Here is a 22,615-nt window from a genome sequence, read left to right as displayed (position 1 = left end):
TCACTTGAAACATTCATTCAAATCTACCTAACCATCAAGTGTCATACCTGTCCATTAAACCGGAGTAATTAGTTGGATGTTGAAGATCCCATGGAACTATTGGAAAAGAGAAGAGTTTTTCCCAGTGTCCTGGCCAACAACCTTCCACCTTTGTCAACAATCTTCCAGGTTTACCAGTCATTCACTTCATGGCATTTTGTGGGACCTTATTCATGCAAACTGTCTCCGGCGTTTGCTTACAAAAAACAGTCACTACACACAGCATTCGACAGTAATTATCTGTGAAGTGCATTGAAACATTTTGACGTTATAGGCACTACATCAAATGAAGGGATTATTATTATTTGTAATTTTCATTTAGCTTCACCCTCCCTCCTCATCCTGAATTGACAATTAATGCAAAGTCTGCGCTGTTGCTGCTGAACCGAAGTAAACAGCGGCAAAAATCAACTAGCCTCAACCAGCCTTATTGAGCAACAAAATGCTGCCATCGAAGTTAGAGAAATTTAATCGAGACACATTATACATGCAGATAATTTCGGGTTTAAAGAAATGTGCTGATGGTGGTGGGGTTAAATCTCTGGATGAAATATCACAGAGGCTAAAAGGTCACATGTTACCCTGGTGAGCATGTGGATAATACCACAGGGAGCTCAACAGCGATGTACATGTAGACACTAATTGACTCGCTTGATTGTGATATTACTGCTAATTGGTGCTATAACATCTCCGAAGTTGATGGAACCATCCAAGGGCTGATTTTCCACTGGAGTTTTCAAATTGCAGATAAGTCTTTGCTCATTTCAATTACTTTCTAGATTTTTGGTGTGATAAGTTTAATAAGTTAGAATTCATGACACTGTAGTATTGGAGAAGTTCACTGCCACCTCCCCCAACACATATTACACATGTGTGTAATATTCTTTGAATGCAATGAGGATTGCTTCCAGGGATAATGGAATAGACATGGAAAGACAGACTGCTAGGCCTTCACTTAGACACCATCCTTAAACACACTGTATTGGTGTTTACCATTCACTGATCACTAACAGTAGCAGATTTCCCATTACAAGGATACAATGGAAGCCCATGAATATTACTGCTAATTGGAGCTATAACATCAGTTTGAGCTTTGGGAGGTGAATCTGGTCTCTGGATCTACATTCCAGAGTCCCTCCGCCTTGTCCCCTCTGCCCCACTTTCAGAACCCACCATAAGACCTAGCTTTCAGCCATCTACAACCCTTCCCCCACACACCCAGCTCAGACTGTGTAAGGCCAAAGACATCTCCCGATGTGAAAGGCACCATCAAATATAAATTGGTGTTGGTATTAATAATAATAATTTCCTTGTATTTGATATAGCGCCTTATCACGTTTTCGAGATGCCTCAAAGTGCTTTACAGAATATACTGTAAAGTGAATTGATTTGTGTATTTTGTGATACTCCGCAAGCGATAATTGATTTGAGGTCCTTGGTGATTTGGGGTATAGATAGACAAAATATGAATTGTACATAGACAATCTGCAGGGAAGATCAGGATAACTCCCTTGTATCCAGTTTCTCCCTGACGGCCAAAGGCTTATCAGCGGCCTATTCCCCACCCAGTGATAAATTTTATCTCATGTTTCCATGCATCGTGCCCCCCAAGTGAACAGCTCCGAGCAGGGAGATCAGAGCCCTGAATTCAGCTCTCGTTTTATTGGTGAGAACATTGTCTTGAAACTTACGATTGTGCAGCAGTTTAGAAAATCCTTGAATTCAGCCTTAATTTAACAGCAAGTTTTCAGTCATTTTTAAAAAAAAATCAACTGTCTTCTAAATTAAGACTTAATTAAAGAACTTTCCAAAATTGTGCAAAATCTTAACGGATAATAAGATATGTAATATTATCACCTTTGATAATTATCACATTGAACAAAAATGCAGTAAAAGCTGCCACTTATAGTTATCACTGACCTTGGTGATACATACATCATCCTTCCACTTATTCTAACCTCCCCTCCTCCAACCCCCTCTCTCCAGGGATAGGGATAAACATCGATTCTTATTGATCGCATTTTTAAGTCAATGTGATAATTATCACATATTGCATCTTTGTCCCCATTAGGTCTTCATTTCAACAGAAATATGCAAGCTCAAGCTTCAGATTAATCAAATCATTATCCCTCACCTCACCACCCCCCCAACCCCCCATCCCTCCTTCCCCAAGAAAAACCACAGTACCATCGGATGATTGTCTCTCTCTTGCCTTGTCATTATGCTATGGTATAATTGAGCGCTCCAAGACGCTACCCCGCATGAAGCTATGTGCTATGTAAATGCAAGTTGTTGTTGTTATTAGAAACAAACTGCACTCAGGCAGCAAATTACTGCAATTTTTTTAATACAGTTTTAAGTTTCAAAACAGTTAATTTTCATAAGCCGTTTCTTGTTCCTTCCAGCGGGCAAAATATCTACATGTGCTTAAACAGCCACCTGGAGTCCATTAAGAAGTCTTCTGCTATGGGCATACTGACTGTTGATTTACATGTTTGGCCTGATTTCCATGGCAACAGATCTCCCTTAGCAGATCCTACCCTAAAGGGCATGGTAGGTACGACTCGGTTTTACAGAGGTGCCTTGTATAGCCGTTGTTTGGAACAATGATGACATTTTCAAAAAATGAATATCAATCCTTTTTTAGGCATTTGATTGATTTTCATCGAAATAATCTCTCTTTGTCTCAGCGCGCGGGAGATGGCAATTCATTTTTAAGAGCCATTATTGTTTGGCTTACAGCTGCTGTTTTGTTTTGGGATCTATTGAAAACATTTTTTTTCTCGCTGGTTTTTCGGCCTCTCCCTCCCTCCCGGCCTCCCACCCTCCCCCCACCCCTCCCCTCCCCCAAACTCAAAAAAAACCTGACCTAATTTTTTTAAATTCCAAAAACGTTTGTTTTGTGTTCTCACAGAGAACACTTGAGGTAGCAGATGTTTGCTCCAGCACTAAGGTCTTTCCTGATCCCCATTTTCCGGGAGTTTTCAGTGAAAGTTGAGACCAAGTTGACGTGATTCCATATTTCCCGCTGATTTCTCCCTGGCCATATCTAGCCAACCTTCCGCGCCCCCCCCCCCCATTGCCTGTCTCACCTCTGCATGACAACAGTATTGTGAAGCGCTTTGATATGTCTCAAAGACGTGATAAGGGGCTATATCAAATGCAAAGATTATTATGACCAGTTTCAACAGGAGAGGTTCTGCTTGTGACCAATACTGCACTGTAATAGCAAATGAAAGCATGGAGGGTCAATGTATCGATCAACACACATTTCTTTCACAAATTTAAGATTAAGAATGATAGCACACTCCCTGGGGGTTGGGGAGGGGAATTTTACTTAGATAGATAATCTGTGATTCTCCCAGTACAACAACAAATTACATTTGTATAGTGCCTTTCACGTCTGGAGGTCCCAAATCCTGACCATGCTACCCTCCTCAAATAACATGGTTTTGAGTGGCAACTTCAGCTCAGAAGCCATCACAGCCGAAGGAGTGTTTGTTCCCATTATAATCTGACTCCAGTGAGCCACCTGTGCCCCCAGCCAAGGTTGCTATGTTCACTCTTCCATTAATGTTGATTATTTTTTTTAAAACAAAATATCGACAGCAATGCATTATTCGAACCCACCCCTAAAAGCTTCCTCTCTATCTAATCATTTTGAAAGAAATTACTTTTTAATAGAGTTGACACGTTTCCAAATATTATCTGCCAGGGTAAATCCAGATCACATAGTTTGCAAGATGGCACAACAACAACTTGCATTTATACAGCGTGCTTCATGCAGGATAACGTCTCAGAGCGCTGACTCGGGACAGACTGTCTTTCTCTCCTCTCTGCCTTCTTACAGTTCACGTTCCCAAACACAAGACGTTGCTGCAAGACGTTTCATGCATGAACTAGTTGAGAAGAGGTGACCCCACTTTGTGGCATTAGGTGCATTTAATTGTCAGCCTGAATCAGAATTTGAACCTGGGGCATCGATGTTTGAGTCCAGTGTTCCAGCACCAGAGCCACATTCTGAATGTTCAGACAAACTTGCTCTGTGAAAAAAAAACATCTGTTCAAAAGCTTAATGATATTTTGTGGAAAGACAAATGGTAGATATCATTTTACGCCTACAAAGGTCAACAGAAGCCTCAACTTTGCCTGTCCTGCCTGTCAGTTCGATCAAATTAAGCAGATTGAGATTTACTTGGGTCATTTGCTTGACCATGCCCTTCTGCCAATGGACTGGTGCCCAAAATGGGATGGACACTTCAATCTTTGTGAGCTTCCTCTACGAATTTTGGATGGAAAAAGAATTCCACTACCCAAAATCTTTTGCTTCTTCTAAGAATTGGTTTCAACACAAGGCAGTCACGTTAAAAGCAATATCGAACATCAAAAAAACATCAGCGGGACAAATCTTTGCTACCATCATCGGTCCATGCACTTATGGTATGGTAATTGGCCTGCACTGAACTATTTAGTGTCTGTCAACATTGTATTGGAACCTGGGAACAGAAAAATATACTGTTTTCCGTTAAAGCCAGTGGAGTTGCTCATTCACTCCTTGGCCAAGTCACTCAGTCTTTCCAAGGGTGTGGTTCGATTCCAGAAAGCAGAATTCTTCCTAATATTTAGGAGGTGTTTCTGAAATTTATACCACTGAGGTATTAGAATTCAACTATTTGAACGTCCCTCTCCCAGCTTCTCCCTACATAAGATGGAGATCATCCAGAACTCTCCTCCTCGTGTCCGTTCCAGCTTGTATGAGCCTATCCTGTTCATCCTGGCTCAGCTCCACTGGTTCCCAATTCCCCCAACGGATCCAATTCATGATCCTTATCCTCACATTCAAATCCCTCCATGATATTGCCCCATCCTACCTCTGAAGCCTTCTATAACCCAGCCTTCCCAGCTACTCCCTTTGCTCAGTGAATACCGGCCTGATTCATGCTCCGGTATTGGAGGGCAAGCTTACAGTCGTTGTGCCCCCTTTCTTTGTAACTCCATCCTGGAGATCCTATGCTTTGCTCTTTCCCTCCTCACTAATGTCTGTCCTAAGACCTCACATTTTGATTGCTGTTGGACACCTTTTATCCCTCCTTTCACAGATCTCCCGACCACAGCTTGGACTCCCAGTCAGCTTTCTAGGGCCCTTTGAGTCATCAGCATGAAAAGCCCTATGTAAATGTCAAATTGATGTTGTTGTAAAAGGGATTCTTTGTTGAAAGTGTTTCTCACAGATGATTCTTTAGAACTAGAGGCACTTGGGGAAGTTAGGTCCCTGTATTGCAAGGAATGTCATTGGCAATGATAAATATTTAATCAATGATATGTGTAGACAGCAAAACAATTCCATTGTAAGCTGTGTCTTCACTTTAGAAGGAATTTCTTCACTTAGAGGATGTGATAGGCATTACTACAAATCACGAGTGAGTCTGGGTCAATCATATTATTCAAAAGGGAACTGGATAAACACCTGAAGAGTATCAGCACTAGGGAAATGGTAAAGGAACTGGAGCACGCGATTAATAAAAAAAAGAGTAATTTAGAAAACAGAGGAGGTAGTGGCACAGACTTGATGGTCCAAAGAAACTTTTGTGTGCTGAAAATTTCTATTATTTTCGATATTTTCTGGAGTCTTCTAGCTCAGTGTTTAGAGCGCTTGCCTTGCAAGTGAGAGACCTGGGTTCGATTCCCAGCAGGGCAAATATTGGGCAAGTTTCCTTACTCCACACGCCTCTGTTTACCAAGCAGTAAGCAGGAACCTGGTTGTTAGTCGATTGGTAGATCACTTATCCCAGGGTAATATTTCCTTTAAAAAATAATAAATTGGTCACTTCAATCCACGACTGTTTGTGGGACACTGCTGTACGCAATTGGCTGCTGAGTTTCGCCCACAAAATATATAGTCAATTCACTTTACAGTATATTCTGTGAAGCGCTTTGAGACGTCTCGAAGACATGATAAGTCCCTATATCAAATGCAAGGAATATTATTATTATATTTCACTAATGCACCTTAATCTCTTGTGAACAGGTAACTGGGCTGGGATTGACCAACAGTCTGGATGATCTTGCTAAACTGTACCTCGCTTCGGTTCAAGCTATAGCAGTAAGTAGGTTTGATTTTGATTGTAATGTATTGTTGACTTGTCCTAGTGACAAACTGATTCATTTTGAACATTTAAAGTACATCTCTCAGGCCATTTATCAAATGCAAGGATTATTAGTATAACATGTTATAATTACAATGCAATTAGCTGCCACATTTCACCCACAAAATACAGTCAATTCAATTTACAATTTGAAGCTCTTTGAGGCATCTCAACGACGTGATAAGGCGCTATATCAAATAAAAGGATTAATATTAAACTATTTGTTGGATAATCCTGTCGTGACCCAGTGGAATGTTCATTTAGTGAGACGTGCTTGGATGGCAACAAGCCCCTTTAAGGCTAAATTCCTGCTACAATGAAGGCAAATAAACTTTTCAGCAAAAGGTCACGATTGAGTGGTGCAAAAATATTGATCAGGGTAATCCACAGTCCATATCTATCCTCTGAGGCAATTATCTGTCCCAGAACGTCTGTGACTCGGTAGGATCAGATTACAAAATCTCTAACCCAGCAACATGATAATGTTGTTTTAATTTTATTTTTGCAGCGGGCAGGGTGGGGGGAATTTCATGCAAACTTACTATTTTTCTTTCAGTGTTTCTTTTCCCCCAGAGATAATGTAATGAACAGGTTGTTTCACACACTGCTTTTCTATGCATGCTCATGACCAAATGACCTCCATACATTGTAGGAATTACCGTGATTATTAAATAGCTTCCCACAGTCTATTGTGTCAACTGAGACGCTATCCCTAAGTGAGCCAGCAGATTGGTGCAAATGTGGCTCCAATCCAAGTCTTCTCAGACTCCACAGGCCAGTAGAGGATCGGTGATTGACTCCAAGGTCAGAACATTACACAGTCTTAAAGCAAATGTGTTATCTGAAGTGAGGAGAATATTGCCTTTTCGGATTTATTCACAAATACACAAACCTATCATCCTTATGGTATGATTCCCTCTGTTTTTGATTACCCTCTACTAATGTGCAATGGCACATTTTAATATAATAATAATAATCCTTGCATTTGATATAGAGCCTTATCACATCTTCAAAACGCTTCACAGAATAAACTGTCAATTGAATTGATTGTATATATTGTGGGCAAAACGCACAGCAGTGTCCCACAAACAGTCATGGATTGAAGTGACCAATTTATTATTATTTTTTGTTAAGGAACTATTACCCCAGGAAAAGCGATCCTTTTGACTAACAGCTGGGTTCCTACTTACTGCTGGGTAAACAGGCATGTGGAGTAAGGAAACTTGCCCAACATTTCGCCCTGCCGGGAATCGAACCCAGGTCTCTCGCTTGCGAGGCGAGTGCTCTTACCACTGAGCTACAGATCTTCTGATGTAAAAGGCGCTATACAAATGTAATTTTGTTGTTGTTGTGTCCCATGACAATAATAATAATAATCCTTGCACTTGATATGGCAAATAACATTTACAACAACAACAACTTGGGTTTATATAGTGCTCGCCACGCCGGACGGCGTCTCAGAGCGCTTCACAGTAACGGATCCCGGGCCGAGCCAGGGGGAGGGGAGGAAGGTGACCATAGGTGCGGTCGAAAAGAAAGGTCTTCAGCAGAGACCTGAAAATGGGAAGGGTCTGAGCGAGATGAAAGAAGTGAGGAAGGCAGTTCCAGAGCCTCGGGGCAAAATGGCTGAAGGCACGGCCGCTGAGGGTGGAGTGGAGGAACGAAGGCAACTGGTACTGTTTTGAGGGGAGAGGAGGTCAGAGAGATCGGGGGGTGCAGAGGAGTGCAGGGTCTTGAATACGAGGGTGAGGATCTTGAAATCGATCCTCTCTGGGATAGGGAGCCAGTGCAGTCTGGCCAGGACTGGGGTGATCGGGGAGCGGAGTTTTGTGTGGGTGAGTATAGTAATATAGTAAAAAACATACTTTAATCACAGAAAGATACAAAGATACTCAAAGCCAAATAAATGCAAGTTGTTGTTGTTGTCGTCAAGTTGAGTGTATTTTACTAAACTAGTATCATGGATTGGGCTGATTCTGTTTCCTTACACTCCAATAGTCCAGTGGTGAGATAGACTTGGCTCTCAAAAGTCAAATGAACTGGACCCATTTATTTTGGTTCATTTGGTAACATGCTCACCTCAGGGTTAGAAGGTTGTAGATTGAAGGCCACGGGCAGGCTAACACATTAGAGTAGTACTGCTTCACTGCTAAAACTCCTAAAAAAAAGATTCATCTGCGTCTCATTGCTGACTGTGAAGTGTGCTGCCACAGATTAGCTGCTGGGTTTGCTGAACATAACACTCACTACACTTCAAAGTAACCCTTTCTGTGAATGGAAATGACGTGGTAAAGTGTTTTAACCACTCCCAAGTATTGATGGGGTCAAAATTTGCGGGATTTCTAAACATATTCCATTCCTTAATTAAGGAACTTTATTAAAATGCATTTTGAACACCCCTCCCCCCCAACTTCTCAATATATTATGATAATCTTTGCATTTGATATAGCATCTTATCATGCCTTCGAGATATTTTGTGGGCGAAACACAGCAGCCAACTGTGCACAGCAGTATCCCACAAACAGTCGTGGATTGAGTGATCAAATTATTATAATTATATATATTGTTTGAAGGGACTATTACCCCAGAAAAGCGACCCGCCAATTGACTTACATCCGGGTTCTTACTTACAAAACCGAGGCGTGTGAAGTAAGAGCAAAATACAAAGCCCTTGCATGGCTCAGTTTAAAATACTAATCTGAGCTCAAATGAGTTAAAGTTAAAATTAAATAAAAACTTTAAAATGCTCAGTGTAAGGTGTTTAATCCGAGGAAAATGATACATTTTTAGTGGAGGGAGACCCATAATTACCACTTCCTGCTTAAATCAGATTATTGCGTTTAACCAAATATTTTTCTTAAAATTCGTTAAGCAAATGGGATAAACTGCAGATATTTGTTGGCCGTAGAGTGTGCTTGTATTGATGGTTGTATTTGTGTTCCTTCAGCTGGGGACCCGTCATATCCTGGAAGCTATGCAGAAAGCAGGACATCAGATTAACACTCTGTTTATGTGCGGTGGACTCAGCAAAAACCCTCTGTTTGTTCAAATGCATGCAGATATTTCAGGTTGGTAAATGGGGAGAGAGAGGGATGCGAGGTGAATGGAGAGGCAGTAATTGTTTAGGGGTATTCACTTCTGTTGCTTTTATGCATCTTTCTGAGAAACCGATTTTAAAAAGACTGGGGTTGAATCAAAGAACGAGTGTGTAAAAGGCGACACATTTAACTGATTCCTTAAAGAGGACTCCCGGTTACAATTGTGGATAATAATAATAATAAAAATCCTTGCATTTTACATCGCAGAAAGCAGGACATCAGATTTACAACGACTTCGAGACGTCTCAAAGCGCTTCACAGAATATACTGTAAAGTGAATTGACTGTATATTTTGTAGGCGAAACGCAGCAGCCAATTGCGCACGGTAGTATCTTCTAATAAGTACATCGGAAGCCTTTTATTTAAAAAAACGAATTTTAAGACTTTTTCGAAAATTCTGAACAATCGTTTTTTAAAAAAACAATATCTTTCACCGCTAAGAATCTCAGTGTGGAACTTTAGGCCCTCTAGTACTGCCGCACCTCCAGGCACAATCAGCCTAAGAAGGAAGAGGTCATGCACTAACTCAAAAGATCCCCACATCCCGATTCACTTACTGTATGACTGAATGGAGCTAGTCTCCTGCTGTAATTAAATTAGGCTCCTTCGAGTGCAAACATTACTAGCCTTTCATTGTTTAGTCTTTACGAAGCAGTGGAATATAGTTCACAAGTCAAAGAGAAGCAGTGACTTCAAACGCTCGCCAGTCCATTTCACATGGATTGAATCTCTTTATTTGAGCTCTTCAAACGGTTTCATTCACTGTTGGTCTCGGGACCGTCTTCTTTCCTTTGTACGCTTTTCCGACGGCTCTCCCAAGCCGAGGAGGCATTGAATGCGTTGAAAGTTCAAGTGCAGTTCAGGATCTCGTCTCCGGAGTGCGGGCTTGTTGTGAATGTGTTATAAGGACCGGTGCAGATCAATTTCAAGAGCACAGTTTAAAGCCAAACTGAACATTACTCACTCAGGGGTCATTCCTCAGCTCCACTCAGCTCAACTCACTGACTCCTGCTTCAGTGAGTTTCTGTCAAGGCAGAGGGTGATAAATCCTAGAAGGATTCTGCTGTGCTACTGGCAAAATATGAGGGAAATTTGCTCCACAGTTTTAGTAAAGTAGGTTTGGTTTAATCACACTGTACCGTGGTTCTACTGAATTTTTTTGGGGGGTCAGTCCCATCTGTGTCTGACATATGGAAACCCAACACTGTACTTAAGAGTATCCAGATCAGATGAGAGTCCTGCTTTTGTATGGAAACCTCCTTGTGTCTGGACTCTCTTGCTGATGTGATGCACCCTGCTTAACTAATTCCGAAGAATTAGGCACAAGTTGGCAAGAGTCAAGGCTTGGGGACCCAAGAGTGTGCGTGGGGGTAACTAGCTAGAGTTTAAGAAACTGAAACTGTATAGCTTACCATTGAGAGCACTGCCTGGCCAGCTTCACTCTGCTTGTCTATCTAGGGTCACCCAACTTGTTAGGACTTTAGCTTTGCATGTCCTTCAGATGAAATATTAAACTGCATGTTCAGGTGGATGTTAGAAATTCCATAACACTATTCTAAGAGAGAGAATTTCCTGGTCAACAGTCCTCCAGATAAATTGGTCAAATGGTTATTTATGGGACCTTGTATGCAAATTGGCTGCCACGTTTTCCCACACAAGTAAACAGTCACTACACTTGACAGCAGTTATCAGCGAAGCACTTTGAGACATTTCAGGGTTATAGGAGCTAAATTAATAAGGATTATTAATTGTGATTCTTTCTGTCTTTATTTCCATTTTTATTCATTGAAACTTTGTAAAATTCCTCCGTAACCACTAGGGAAAACAAAGACAATTATGTGCACGTGTACGTGTGTGTGTGCATGTGCGGCCAAAAATAAAAAGGTCTAATAATAGATTTGAGATTAAATTACAACTAGAAACTATTCCTAAAGCTGATAGTACTCCAGTTATGCAAGCAAAACATGGGACACGAGTTCTTATTTACAGGCCTGGAAATCCCCGCAAAACAAACTTGGCGTCCTCGAGAGCAAAGCTCACAAGCTGAAATCCACCTGACCGATACTGTCTAAACAGATCGCGGGAAGGGAAGGCCATCTGGAAATTCCAATTTAATTTTCTTCCCCTTTAAGTTTGTTTCGCTGAGAAATACACAAGACTGTCAAAAAACCTACAACCTTGGAATCATTTTTTTGTGAGTTATTGATTTGTTAGTAAAACTACCCTCCCCCCTTCCCCACTCAAAGTCACATGAACAGCTATGAGGTGAACGATCAATTCATTTGAGGATTGTCGGCCAGGACACCGGAGATACTCCCTTCTTTGTTAAAATACCGTGATTTTAAAGTCCGGGTAGGACCTCAGTTTAACCCTTCTTCTAAAAGATCTGCCTCATCCTCCTCTCCAATGCTGCATCACAAGTCATCCCTAGTACTGAACCAACCTGCACCCTCCAGCTAGGCGGGAGCTTTGCTGGCTGAGCCAAGCTCATACATTCCTGAATAGACCTCCAGTGGTTCTGCGCTTCTCATGCACTTTATTAAACTATTTTAAGTTTCCTATTTACGATCCACTTTCATTGTTTCCAGCTTTTCTACTTGGGCGCGGAATGAATGCATCGTTCTCGAAAGGGCAGGGGTAGTTGTTTGTTTTTACAAAAAGAAATTGGCTCAACAAAGGAAGTGCAGGTGGGAAAGTGAGTGGCAAATGGTCAAGGGGAAGCATGCTGAAGAAATTAACACTGATAGCCCGAGAAACACAAAAAGGTATTCTAATCCAATATGGTCTCCTTGACACCTGGTTTGAATCACGACCGCACTTGTATTCGGGACTCTGCATTTGTATTAAGAAAATATGTTAATTAAGCCGAGTATCGGATTTACGTTTGATCTATATTTTGACTCTGGCGTAAATGGAGAGCACCAGATGAACTTTAAAAGCACCGGCGGCTAGAGCAGGCAGCAAGATTAAGTTAATGTCTTACAACGGCTCCCCCCTCTCTCAGTGCACGGACTGTGCCAACTCTTTACAGTGAACCACCGCCATGCAAATGAGAGCACACCTTGGACTTGATGTGAATCACTGAATTTCCATTTGCACCACCAGCCTTGAGGATCCAAACACAGTGATCTGTTTGCAATTAGGCGTTTATGTCCCAGTGTAGCAGGCCTTAGTTCGGGATAACGACACTGCATAGCAGCTCGTGGCATCGTAACGTCCTCGTGGGGAGACGGCAAAGCATTGTCACTCATGTTCGACCGCTTGCCGTCTGTAATGTATCATCTCAAAATGAATGGTGACTTTCCTCTGTTCCCCTTTTCAACACGATACAGTTACCCAAGTGCCATTCTGTAATGGATTTGATCATTTGTTTGCTCAATACCGTATCTGTTATCAAATGTGGTACTTATTCACTCTTATACTATTAGCAGAGATGGGGGAGGGATAACGAGAAGAAACAACAAATTATATTTACACGGCGCCTTTCACGGCGGGAGGACATCCCAAGGCGCTGGATAGTCAAGGGTTTGCATCCAAACTGGGATTTGGAATCAAGAGGGGTGGAGGTCAAGGGGTGGGGGCTGAAGGCATGGTCAAAGAGGAAGGTCTTGAGACGGGCCTCGAAGGAAGCAAGAAAGGGGGTGAGGTGGTGGGGCTCCAGGATAGAGTTTCAGACGGTGGGGGCAGAAAAGCTGATGGTTTGACCGCTGATGGCATGCAGGGTGGGGGCAAGGAGCAGGCTGGTGCCCGCTGAGAGGAGGGAGCGGGCAGATGGTAAGGTTTTAAAGCAGTAATGAATTGGACCAGCATCTGAAATAATCAATGCAGCTGTTATTTTTGACTCACCACCGTACAATCCCAGCTGAGACTGTACACCTGGATTTTCCACATGGTGATGGTTTTGGTAACTAGCAAAAAGCAAACCTCCCCCACCCCAACCCCCCCCACTTCCCCCCCCTCCAGACACACACACACAAACACACACTCCCGTCACCGCCACCGTCCAACATGTTGATTTAATTGTGATTTACAGCCCATAGCGTCAATGTATCAAACACGTGAAAAGCAAAAATGTTGATCCAAATGTGGGAAATATGTTGTAGTTGGAACCAGCACAGGGTGTTCCAGACTTCAGTTAGAAGCATACCTACAGTTTGACTGGGAGCCATGTAGCTAACTGTCCATGTGGCTATCTCCAGAAAATCAGCTCGCATTTAATGTACATTTTATTGTATTTCTTAAATGGCATGTGATAATCAAGAAATCAGTGTAGGGATTACCTACTGCTCACCCAGGTCACATCGACCTGATGAATGAACCTCCCCACCACGCATCAAAATACAGAATAGATGCTCCCCACTCTGCACACACACACACACACGCACTGACAGTCACACACTCACACAATCACATTCACACACACACAACGCTCATCTTATTATTTATTCTTTGCCGGCAAACATTAACTGCTACCGAGGCCAACACAACAGCATTCGAATCATTTCTATTTTTGTAAATAACAACCTGCTTCATGTTGCGTAATGTCTCGGCGGGACTTTGCAAGGATGAACATGGTTGGACATTGAGGAGGGGGCAGAAGATGGGGGAGGGGAAATCATTACGAGACGGTTTATTTTATTAATAATTTTAGGTGAAAGTCACTGTCTAAACACTGGTCGTTGTTGGATTCAATGCTGGAGCTGACCGAATAAAATGCTGTGGGGAAGGGGGCCACCGTTTAATAAAAGTCCATGATAAAATATCATTTGAACTTTCAAAATGGATTGACTTATTGAGGAGTTAAAATATCAACTGCACTTATGGAATAATAAGTTTCCTCCTGTGCTGTCATCCTTACCCTTAAATAGCACAGTTGAGAAATCAGTTTTGAGTCATCTTTTCCACTATAAGTAAGCTTCCTTCCCTTTTCATATTTAAGTCTATTTGTGCAACTTATTCTGTTTTTACGGTTATTTGCTGTCAGATTACATTTTTATTGAGCCGGACATTTGATCCTAGTCCTATTGAACCTTTTACTCAGTCTGTCTTTCTCCCTCCCCTTTCCTCAGACGAATTCCAGACATCAAAGACCCCAAAACCTTTCGAACTGGTTTGAACGAGACAAGTGCTAACAGAAATGCTGGAGGCACAGCTCGACTTTTAGCCATATGTGTGATGGATCTGTCTCCCAGCTGCCTTTTGGGGAATCCGACTGGGATTAAACCAACATTCCTGGCCTGGCATCCCATGGACGCTGGACAGTGTCTTGTCACTTATCTCTCCCCTTTATCCCCCCGTAGCAGTTTGCAAGCATCCCGGAATGAAATGCTGCAGAAACCTAGGGGGTGGGTGGAGGGGAAATTAATGCACCATAACAAATTTCACATGTTAATTGTTTAATTAAGAAACGGTGGAATTTTGGGGTATCAGGATTCCTGTAGGATATTGATTAGAGCACTCGCCTCACAAGCCAGAGGACCTGGATTTGATTCCCAGCAGGGCAAAACTTTAGGCAAGTTTTTTTACTCCACGTGCCTAGCAGTAAGTAGGAACCCGGTTTTAGTCGATTGGGGGATCACTTTTATGGAGGTAATAATCGCTTCAAAAAATAAATAATAATAATAATTTGGTCACTCAATCCATTGCAGTTTGTGGGACGCTGCTGTACACAATTGGCTGCTGCATTTCGCCCACAAAATTTACAGTCAATTCACTTCACAGTATATTCTATGAATCAATTTGAGACATCTCAACGACGTGATCAGGTGCTGTATCAAATGCAAGGATTATTATTATATTATTATCATCATCGATGTTGGAACACGGGCTGTGACCCAATCCATCTCAACCCATTGGTAGCTGTCATCTTTGTTCCCGCTAGCGGCCAATGTATTGTTTTCACTGCTGCTTCATGGAATACAACGGCTTGTTCATGCCCAGAGATGGTTGCTAATTATCAATTAAAATCCCCGGGTTTCTAAACAGATCCAACGTAATAATTACCACATCAAAGCTCTTGTGAAAAGCATCACGTTGTTTTGCATCATTCAGTGAATCTAGGCTTCTGCAAGTGAATGGAAAATTGTTCAGCTTTCAACCAACAGTACACATGGTTGAACAGGAGAGACAGCAAACATAAAAGAGGTCAATCACACAGAACGTTTAATGATTGACAGTAACGTTCTGCCTTTCCATCCACTTTTATTCCCCCTCTCCTAGTACTTCTTGCTTACTTGTGACCTGTTACTTCCAAATAGACCTGTTCGCTCCCTCCGTTTAGTGGGCTCTCGCCTGCTCCATTTCCCCCACCCTGCCCGCCCCACCATTGGTGGTTGAGCCTTCAGCCTTTCTACCCACACCCTTTGGAACTCCATCCCACAGTCCCTTCGCCTCGCTCTCCTTTGATTCCTTCAAAGCCCATCTCAATAATAATCCCTCCAAAACAAAACAATAATAAATTGGTCGTTTTCAATCCACGGCTGTTTGTGGGACATTGCTGTGCGCAATTGGCTGCTGCGTTTCGCCCACAAATTTACAGTCAATTCACTTTACAGCATATTCTGTGAAGCACTTTGAGACGTCGAGAAGACATGAAAAGCGCTATATCAAATTCAAGGAATATTATTATTAAGACCCTCCTCTTCGACCATGACTTCGGTCACCCTCCTACCCCTACCCTCCCTGCCCTCTATCCCCTCCGATCCCCACCCCCAGCTTGGGCCCAAATTCCTGACTGTCCCGCACCCGATGTAAAAGGCACTACACAAATTTAATTTTGTTGTTACACTGAGAAATGGCTTCATTGTCACCAAGAATCACTGGTGCTTCATTAATGACAATCCTTAATAATAAACAAATTAATCCTTACATTTGACACAGGGTCTTTCACGTCGGGAGCACATCTCAAAGCGCTTCACGGATGTATGCTAAAGATCCCAAGGTACTATCGAAAAGAGAACGGAGTTTCTCTCTCCCAGATTCTTGGCCGACCAACCCCTGAAAAAAATAGGTCATTCACTTCATGGCTGTTTGCTGTGTGCAAATTGGCAGCCAGCCATGTTCGCTGACAAAATACTCAGTCACTACGCAACATGTATCCCATGAAGCACCTTTGAGACTTCCTCCTGATATCAAAAGCTGTATAAAATGCAAGGATTATTATTATTAATAGTACTGGTCTTCAGTGTTGGACTATAATGAGGATTATAGCATAGCTGCAGGAAATAAGACGAAAAGACACAATTCTTAGAAGTTTGTAAAACACTGACAGTTAAGTTGGAGTTATAGGTGGTGTGCTTGTCTGTTTATTGTGTGAAATGTACAAAATGATCGTAAGATAATGTGGAGTGAGTATAACATACAGCAAGCTGGTTTTAACCAGGATTAGTGAGGTCTCATGTGATCCGTATAATTGTATATGTGGAACATGCTTTTTATCATGGGTATTGGCAGATAGACTGGAAACAGTGCAGCACGGCTGAAATGCACTCTCTGCCCTACAGAGCGGCTTAGACTTGTCAGCACAAACAGCCTTTATCAGATTGTGTGTTTTTTTTGCGCGGAGGAAGGAAGAGCAAGACTTCTATCCATCATTTATCATCCCGTTTTCAGCAGTATACCATTTCAACAGGGAACAGCAAGAGGGTCCCATCTCTGTGTGTTAACCAAACAGCACGCCAGGAACCAGCTTATATATGAAGCTGTGGGTGGAATTCAGGATTCTTTCCTCTGCAAAGATTCTCCTGAACTTACCATCAGTGGATAACAGTTGCAAATCAATCATGCTCATTTAGGCACATCTAATCCTACAAGACAATGTTCCATTGTAGAACATGCTGTCCTTATAGAGGGCACCTTGTCCTTCTATCTCTCCCCAACTGCGTTGTCCTTTTACCCAAGCTTAGGGAAGACACCAGCCACTGCGCCCCGAAATTCTGGAACACTTCCTCTATCGCTCCGCCTTGCCCCTTCCTTCCCCATCTTCAGATCGTGCCTGAAGACCTTTCTATTCGACCACGCCTACAGTCACTTACCATCCCCCCTGGCTCAGCATCGTGCTCCGCCTCTGTCAAGCGCTCTGAGACGCTACCCTGGAGAGGGGCGCTATATAAATGCAAGTTGTTGTTGGTGTTGCTTTGAAGGTAGGTTCAGATTGCCATTAACAGAGATATGGGAGTGGGTTACCCAATGAACCAGGATGTGGACATCTAATCAAAAAAGAGAAAGGGGGAAAACATGCAGCTACAAGGAGTCTCACCATAAAAATCCCCCTAAATCTTGGTATTGGCTTGACTCCAGCTTGGAAGAATTGGAAAGATTATTCGAAGCAGAGATGTTTGAAAGGGTTTGGGTGGTTTCAGGATTAGATCAATGGCTGGGCCTCTACCAGTCTTCCTGGTGCCCAGTTAATAAAGATTCCTTGTGCTCCTCAGTCACTAGTGGGAATTGGCATAGCCAAGGGGGTTGGGGAACCTGGTCATCTCTAAGTAAGTATAAAAATGTAATAGAACTATTGCTGACATAGTATCGTGCCTTTCATGTCGCAGAACATGAAAGTGTCCCACAAGACCTGTTTGTGGGACGCTGCTGTGTGCAATTGGCTGCCGCGTTTCTCCCACAAATATACAGTAAATTCACTTTACAATCTATTCTGTGAAGCGCTTTGAGATGTCGAGAAGACATGAAAAGCGCTATATCAAATTCAAGGATTATTATATTATAATTCAATTCAATTCGAGTGACTCAGATCAATTACCAGAAGGTGACATTTAGGTAGAATTACCCGGGTCTGTAAGGCAAGGAAACGGACCATTTGGTTCAGCAGCCGGTGTTTACAACCCTTTCAAAAAAAACTAATAATAATTTGGTCACTCAATCCATGACTGTTTGTGGGATGCTGCTGTGTCCAATTGGCTGCTGTGTTTCGCCCGCAAAATACAGTCAATTCACTTTACAGTGTATTCTTTGAAGCGCTTTGAGCCGTCTCAAGAACGTGATAAGGTGCTATACCAAATGTACAGATTATTATTGTTATTATTATATGCCACATGAGCTGCACCCCTCCCAAATCCCTATCCCAATCCCTTACTCATACCCCTCTATTCTTGGCTATCTCGTGCAAGCATTCGAATGCCTTGGTTTGCTCATTAAGAAATCCCGCATGTTTCGTCAACCACTGAATAATGTATAAAGCAGGTGTTGTTATCTCTTGTCCAGGCATGCCGGTTGTTCTTGCTGAGGAAGTGGAGTCTGTTTTGGTGGGTGCTGCTATTCTGGGAGCCTGTGCCTCAGGGGATTTTAATACAATACAGGTACGATTCAACATATCTCGTTTGTTTGGTTTATGAATTGTATTGAAGCTCGGAGTGGGGGCAACTTAGGCAGCTGTTTGGGGAAAAATAATTGATTGAGGGATATGAGAGGTGGAGGGGTAGAGGATTTTCTGTTACTGTAGGATCAGTCAAATGATTGACCAAACCTCTCGATGGTGCATGTTCTCATGTTCCTAAAAGTATTAAAAATTATATCTCGCAGCATTTACAAGTTCATTTGACAATTTGGTGCAATTAACAGATGTGTTCAGGTTACTGAATCCTGGTCACTTTCATTTTATCCTCTTTGATCCAAATGAGCTCAGGCCAAATGCGAAGCAGTGTGTGTGTTGCGATTATAATAAACCCTGTATTTGATGTAATTCCATGTTGGGAGCACTTCCCAAAATGCTTCACAGGATTTTTACTGCAACGTGTAGTGACTGTATTTTGTATGGGCAAAATTGTACACGGTACTGGGATGGGAGAACAATATGAGAGGGGTTTGTGATTATGCTGAGTGTTGAGGTTACCATCTCATACGTCAGGCCTAGCAAGGTGTCCCTACCCTCTCTGCCCTCCAACCTTCCTGATCCCAACCCTCTGCTTGGATCCAAACTCTTGACTGTCCAGAGCCTTGGGACATCCTCCTGACCAGATAAATGTAATTATTTATGATTGTTGTTGTCACAGGATACATTGGGAGCTCAGTCACTCCCTTGCTCCCCCTGGCTGGCAGGTATAGAATGGCAGTGTGTTGGGGGGAGGCTGAATGCTCACCTATTCAGACAGTGAATGGTTTATGTTCCCAAGGAAGGTGAAAAATATCACAAAAGCAACATATAAGAGAAATCAAATATTATGAGCGTATAGAGGTGATCCTTCACTGGGTTGATATCAGGGAGGAGATTATAGTTATGTGGAGAGACTCAAAAGGTTTGGACGGTATCAGAGAAGGTTAAACGGGAAAGAATCTAATAGAGGTTTTAAAGGAGAGAGTGGGAGAATGGGGTTATAGTAGAGAGCTCCAATGGGGGAGCGAGCCCCAGCACAGACACAATGGGCAGAGAGAGAGCAGGGAATGGGGTTAGAGTAGAGAGCTCCAATGGGGGAGCGAGCCCCAGCACAGACACAATGGGCAGAGAGAGAGCAGGGAATGGGGTTAGAGTAGAGAGCTCCAATGGGGGAGCGAGCCCCAGCACAGACACGATGGGGAGAGAGAGAGCAGGGAATGGGGTTAGAGTAGAGAGCTCCAATGGGGGAGCGAGCCCCAGCACAGACACAGAGGGCTGAATCCACTCAACCTGATTTCTAAAGGTTCTTTGATTCTGTCAGAAATACTCAACTGTGTGTAGAAATGCTGTCAGCGGATTGTCAAACGTCTGTGGTGCCACGGAATGCAGTGCCTCTTTAAGCTGAAGCTACATCGATGAGGAACATCATCGGGTGATGTTTTCCGAAGAGCAGAGAACAGTAGCCCACCATGTGCTCCTGCAGTTTACTGATACCTGATGCCGACAGACATCTGTTGCCCTTTCTCTCCCGTTGGGCCTTGTGTCATTTAACATTTTACACATGTCCATAATGCTGGAGCACAGTGACACACAATCCTTTCAGCGTCCCGCAGATCGTTATCATAATTGCGGCGTCTGCCTCCTGACAGACGTGGCACAGTCTTCAGATGCCACACTCCGCGTGTGTTAATGCTCCCCATCTCCGACTGCACTAAGCTGTCTGGCATAAACAAACAGTGCTGTAGACTGGGCCTCGGGTTTGCTCAATGCTGCCTCTTCCTGGCTCTTTAAGGGTTTAGTGAAACCTTTGGAACTAAATTATAACCAACAGAACAGAGGAACCTTCTGCCACCCGCCGATATTTGTTTTTTTGGTTGGCCGGGTGTCTGACACATGCGGAAACCAATCACAGTTGCTTAAGAGTCTCCAAACCAAGCTGAGATTTCCATGCATCCCACCTACACCTGGAAATCCCAGAGATAGATTGTTGGAATAGAATGCTCTCTCTCTCTCTCCCTCTCTCCCTGGAGGGACGTATCCTGGTTACCTAATTCCGGAAAGTATTAGTTGCAGGTTGGAGAGAGCCAAGGCTTGAGGGACCCCAGGGTGTGCGTTGGGGTAACTGCTGGGGTCTAACTAGCTAAAATCACATAGCTTGCTATTGATTAGTCACTAGCAGCAATATTTACAAGAAAGAATATGTCAGGAAAAGGTCTTGTTAGCAGTTGGCAAGCAGATCACCAATACGATACATGGGCACATAGGACTGCTTGTGGAACACAGAATGCCTGGTGCACTCCTAGCTTTCCTGCCTGCATTTCAGGCGATAGACAGACTGGCACAGGGTAAGTTATTCATTCAACTGCAAGTCACAGGGTGTTGCGTCCTGGCCAATGATTCTCCAGATTAATTGGTCGCACAGCTCGTGCCTGGGTGTGGGACCTCTTGCGGTCCTGTCTGTAAATTGGCTGCCGCATTCTCTTACGAATCACAAATTCCGAAACCAGTTCAGAATGTGGAAATATAAATGCTGGAGCGCCAGAAGTGACCCACACCCCTCCCAGAGCTGTCTATGCCACTTCCTGGCCTTTTAGCTCATTCTGGCAACTTTCACGAATCGCTCCCTGACCCTTTTCGCGAAGTCAAACTCCAGTGAATGTCATCCTCTTCATAGATTTTGTTTCCTTCCCCTCCCACCTTTCAGTGTATAGTCTTAGCCCACAAAATATACCATCAATTCACTTTACTGTGAAGCGTTTTGAGATGTCTCGAATATGTGATAGGGCGCTATATCATATTATTATTACTATTGTATTATTAGCCGTTTGGCACCATTTTCATTTTGCCTTAAAATTTAAGAATACACAGAATAAAAATAGCTTTCATTTGGACGATGAATTTCTGCAGTCCTTAAAAATTGAGACTGAATTGAAGAACCTTCAGTAATCCTCCGCTACCTTCAAATTTTGAGATACAAAAATAAAGGGGCTTGAGGCTAAGATGAGCTGGAATTGCAGGTTTTCTTCCCTCCTTACGTTCTCAAACTTAAATGAACTTGTAGCTGCCAAGTCGAGAAATCCTCCTATTACGTGTATGACCCAAACTATGTACTCTTTGAAAGACCCTCAATTATTCAGAGACTATCTAAACTGTTGACTCTTTTTTCAAGTCAATGAAAGGCTTTCATTCGGCCAATATCAGAATCTAAAGTCAGGTCATTGAACTCTTCGCCTTCAGCTTCTTACCCTCTTCCCCCCCCACTCTCTTCATTCTTTCTTAACGTTATATTCCCAGTTGGGTCCGTGGACATTGTTGGTATTTGTGGGCAAGCAAAGCAACAAAAACAGCAAAGAAACAAAAACGGTGAAACGTTGGGCAAGTTCCCTTTCTCCACACACCTGTTTACCTAGCTTTAAGTAGGAACCTGGTTGTTAGTCGATTGGCAGATTGTTTTTCTGGGACTAATAATCCCTTATTAGCTTTGAAAAGTCTTGAAGACGTGATAAGGTTTTATATCAAACTCAAAAAGATTATTATTATAATACCCACAGAACAAACCAACTTAGCATTCTCAGTTCATAGAGAGTTGAGGCCAATTTGTTGGCTAAGCTGAGGCAGTGCTGGAGTAGTAGGCAGCGCTTTTGACGAAGGGTTTGGATGTTCTTCTAGTGGAGAATAGCCTGAGGTTCATGTTGACCTGCCATATTGATTGCTTTCATTAGAAGCCAAGAGACCAGCCTTTGTGCAAATGTTTTGTCCATAGATAAGCAGAACAACTACTTCAGTCTTCTCCTGTCTCCTTATTCAGAACAGCCTCTCTCCCCCCACCCCTCCCACCACCACCCCATTATGCAGAAATAACCCCGCTCAGACCAATACCAGTAACAAGTTTCTATAATCCTTATACTTACAATAACTAGGTTTGTATTGGAGCTTCATAAAGATATGGTTTTAATGGATTTGTAGATTCACAGAGAAAACATACGTTATCTCAGCACAGGCCATTT

At 42.7% G+C, this 22,615-nt stretch overlaps 1 protein-coding gene across 2 annotated transcripts in view; it reads left to right on the top strand.

Moving 5' to 3' along the window:
* fggy (FGGY carbohydrate kinase domain containing) overlaps nucleotides 1–22,615 on the top strand; it is a 104,454-nt gene that overhangs the window by 70,098 nt on the left and 11,741 nt on the right. The window contains exons 12-15 of one of the 2 annotated variants that reach the window (XM_007903692.2): nucleotides 2,445–2,592; nucleotides 6,068–6,142; nucleotides 9,133–9,253; nucleotides 18,500–18,594. In XM_007903692.2, coding sequence (XP_007901883.2) covers nucleotides 2,445–2,592; nucleotides 6,068–6,142; nucleotides 9,133–9,253; nucleotides 18,500–18,594 — 439 coding nt within the window. The remainder of the gene's footprint in view (nucleotides 1–2,444; nucleotides 2,593–6,067; nucleotides 6,143–9,132; nucleotides 9,254–18,499; nucleotides 18,595–22,615) is intronic. The other variant, XM_007903693.2, reaches the window with a different exon arrangement.

The sequence above is a fragment of the Callorhinchus milii genome, unplaced genomic scaffold, assembly GCF_018977255.1.
Source record: "Callorhinchus milii isolate IMCB2004 unplaced genomic scaffold, IMCB_Cmil_1.0 Scaffold5, whole genome shotgun sequence".
In the NCBI taxonomy this organism is placed as follows: domain Eukaryota; kingdom Metazoa; phylum Chordata; class Chondrichthyes; order Chimaeriformes; family Callorhinchidae; genus Callorhinchus; species Callorhinchus milii.
The sequence above is the reverse complement of the archived record's forward strand: the minus strand, read 5'-3'. Positions and strand labels throughout refer to the sequence as shown.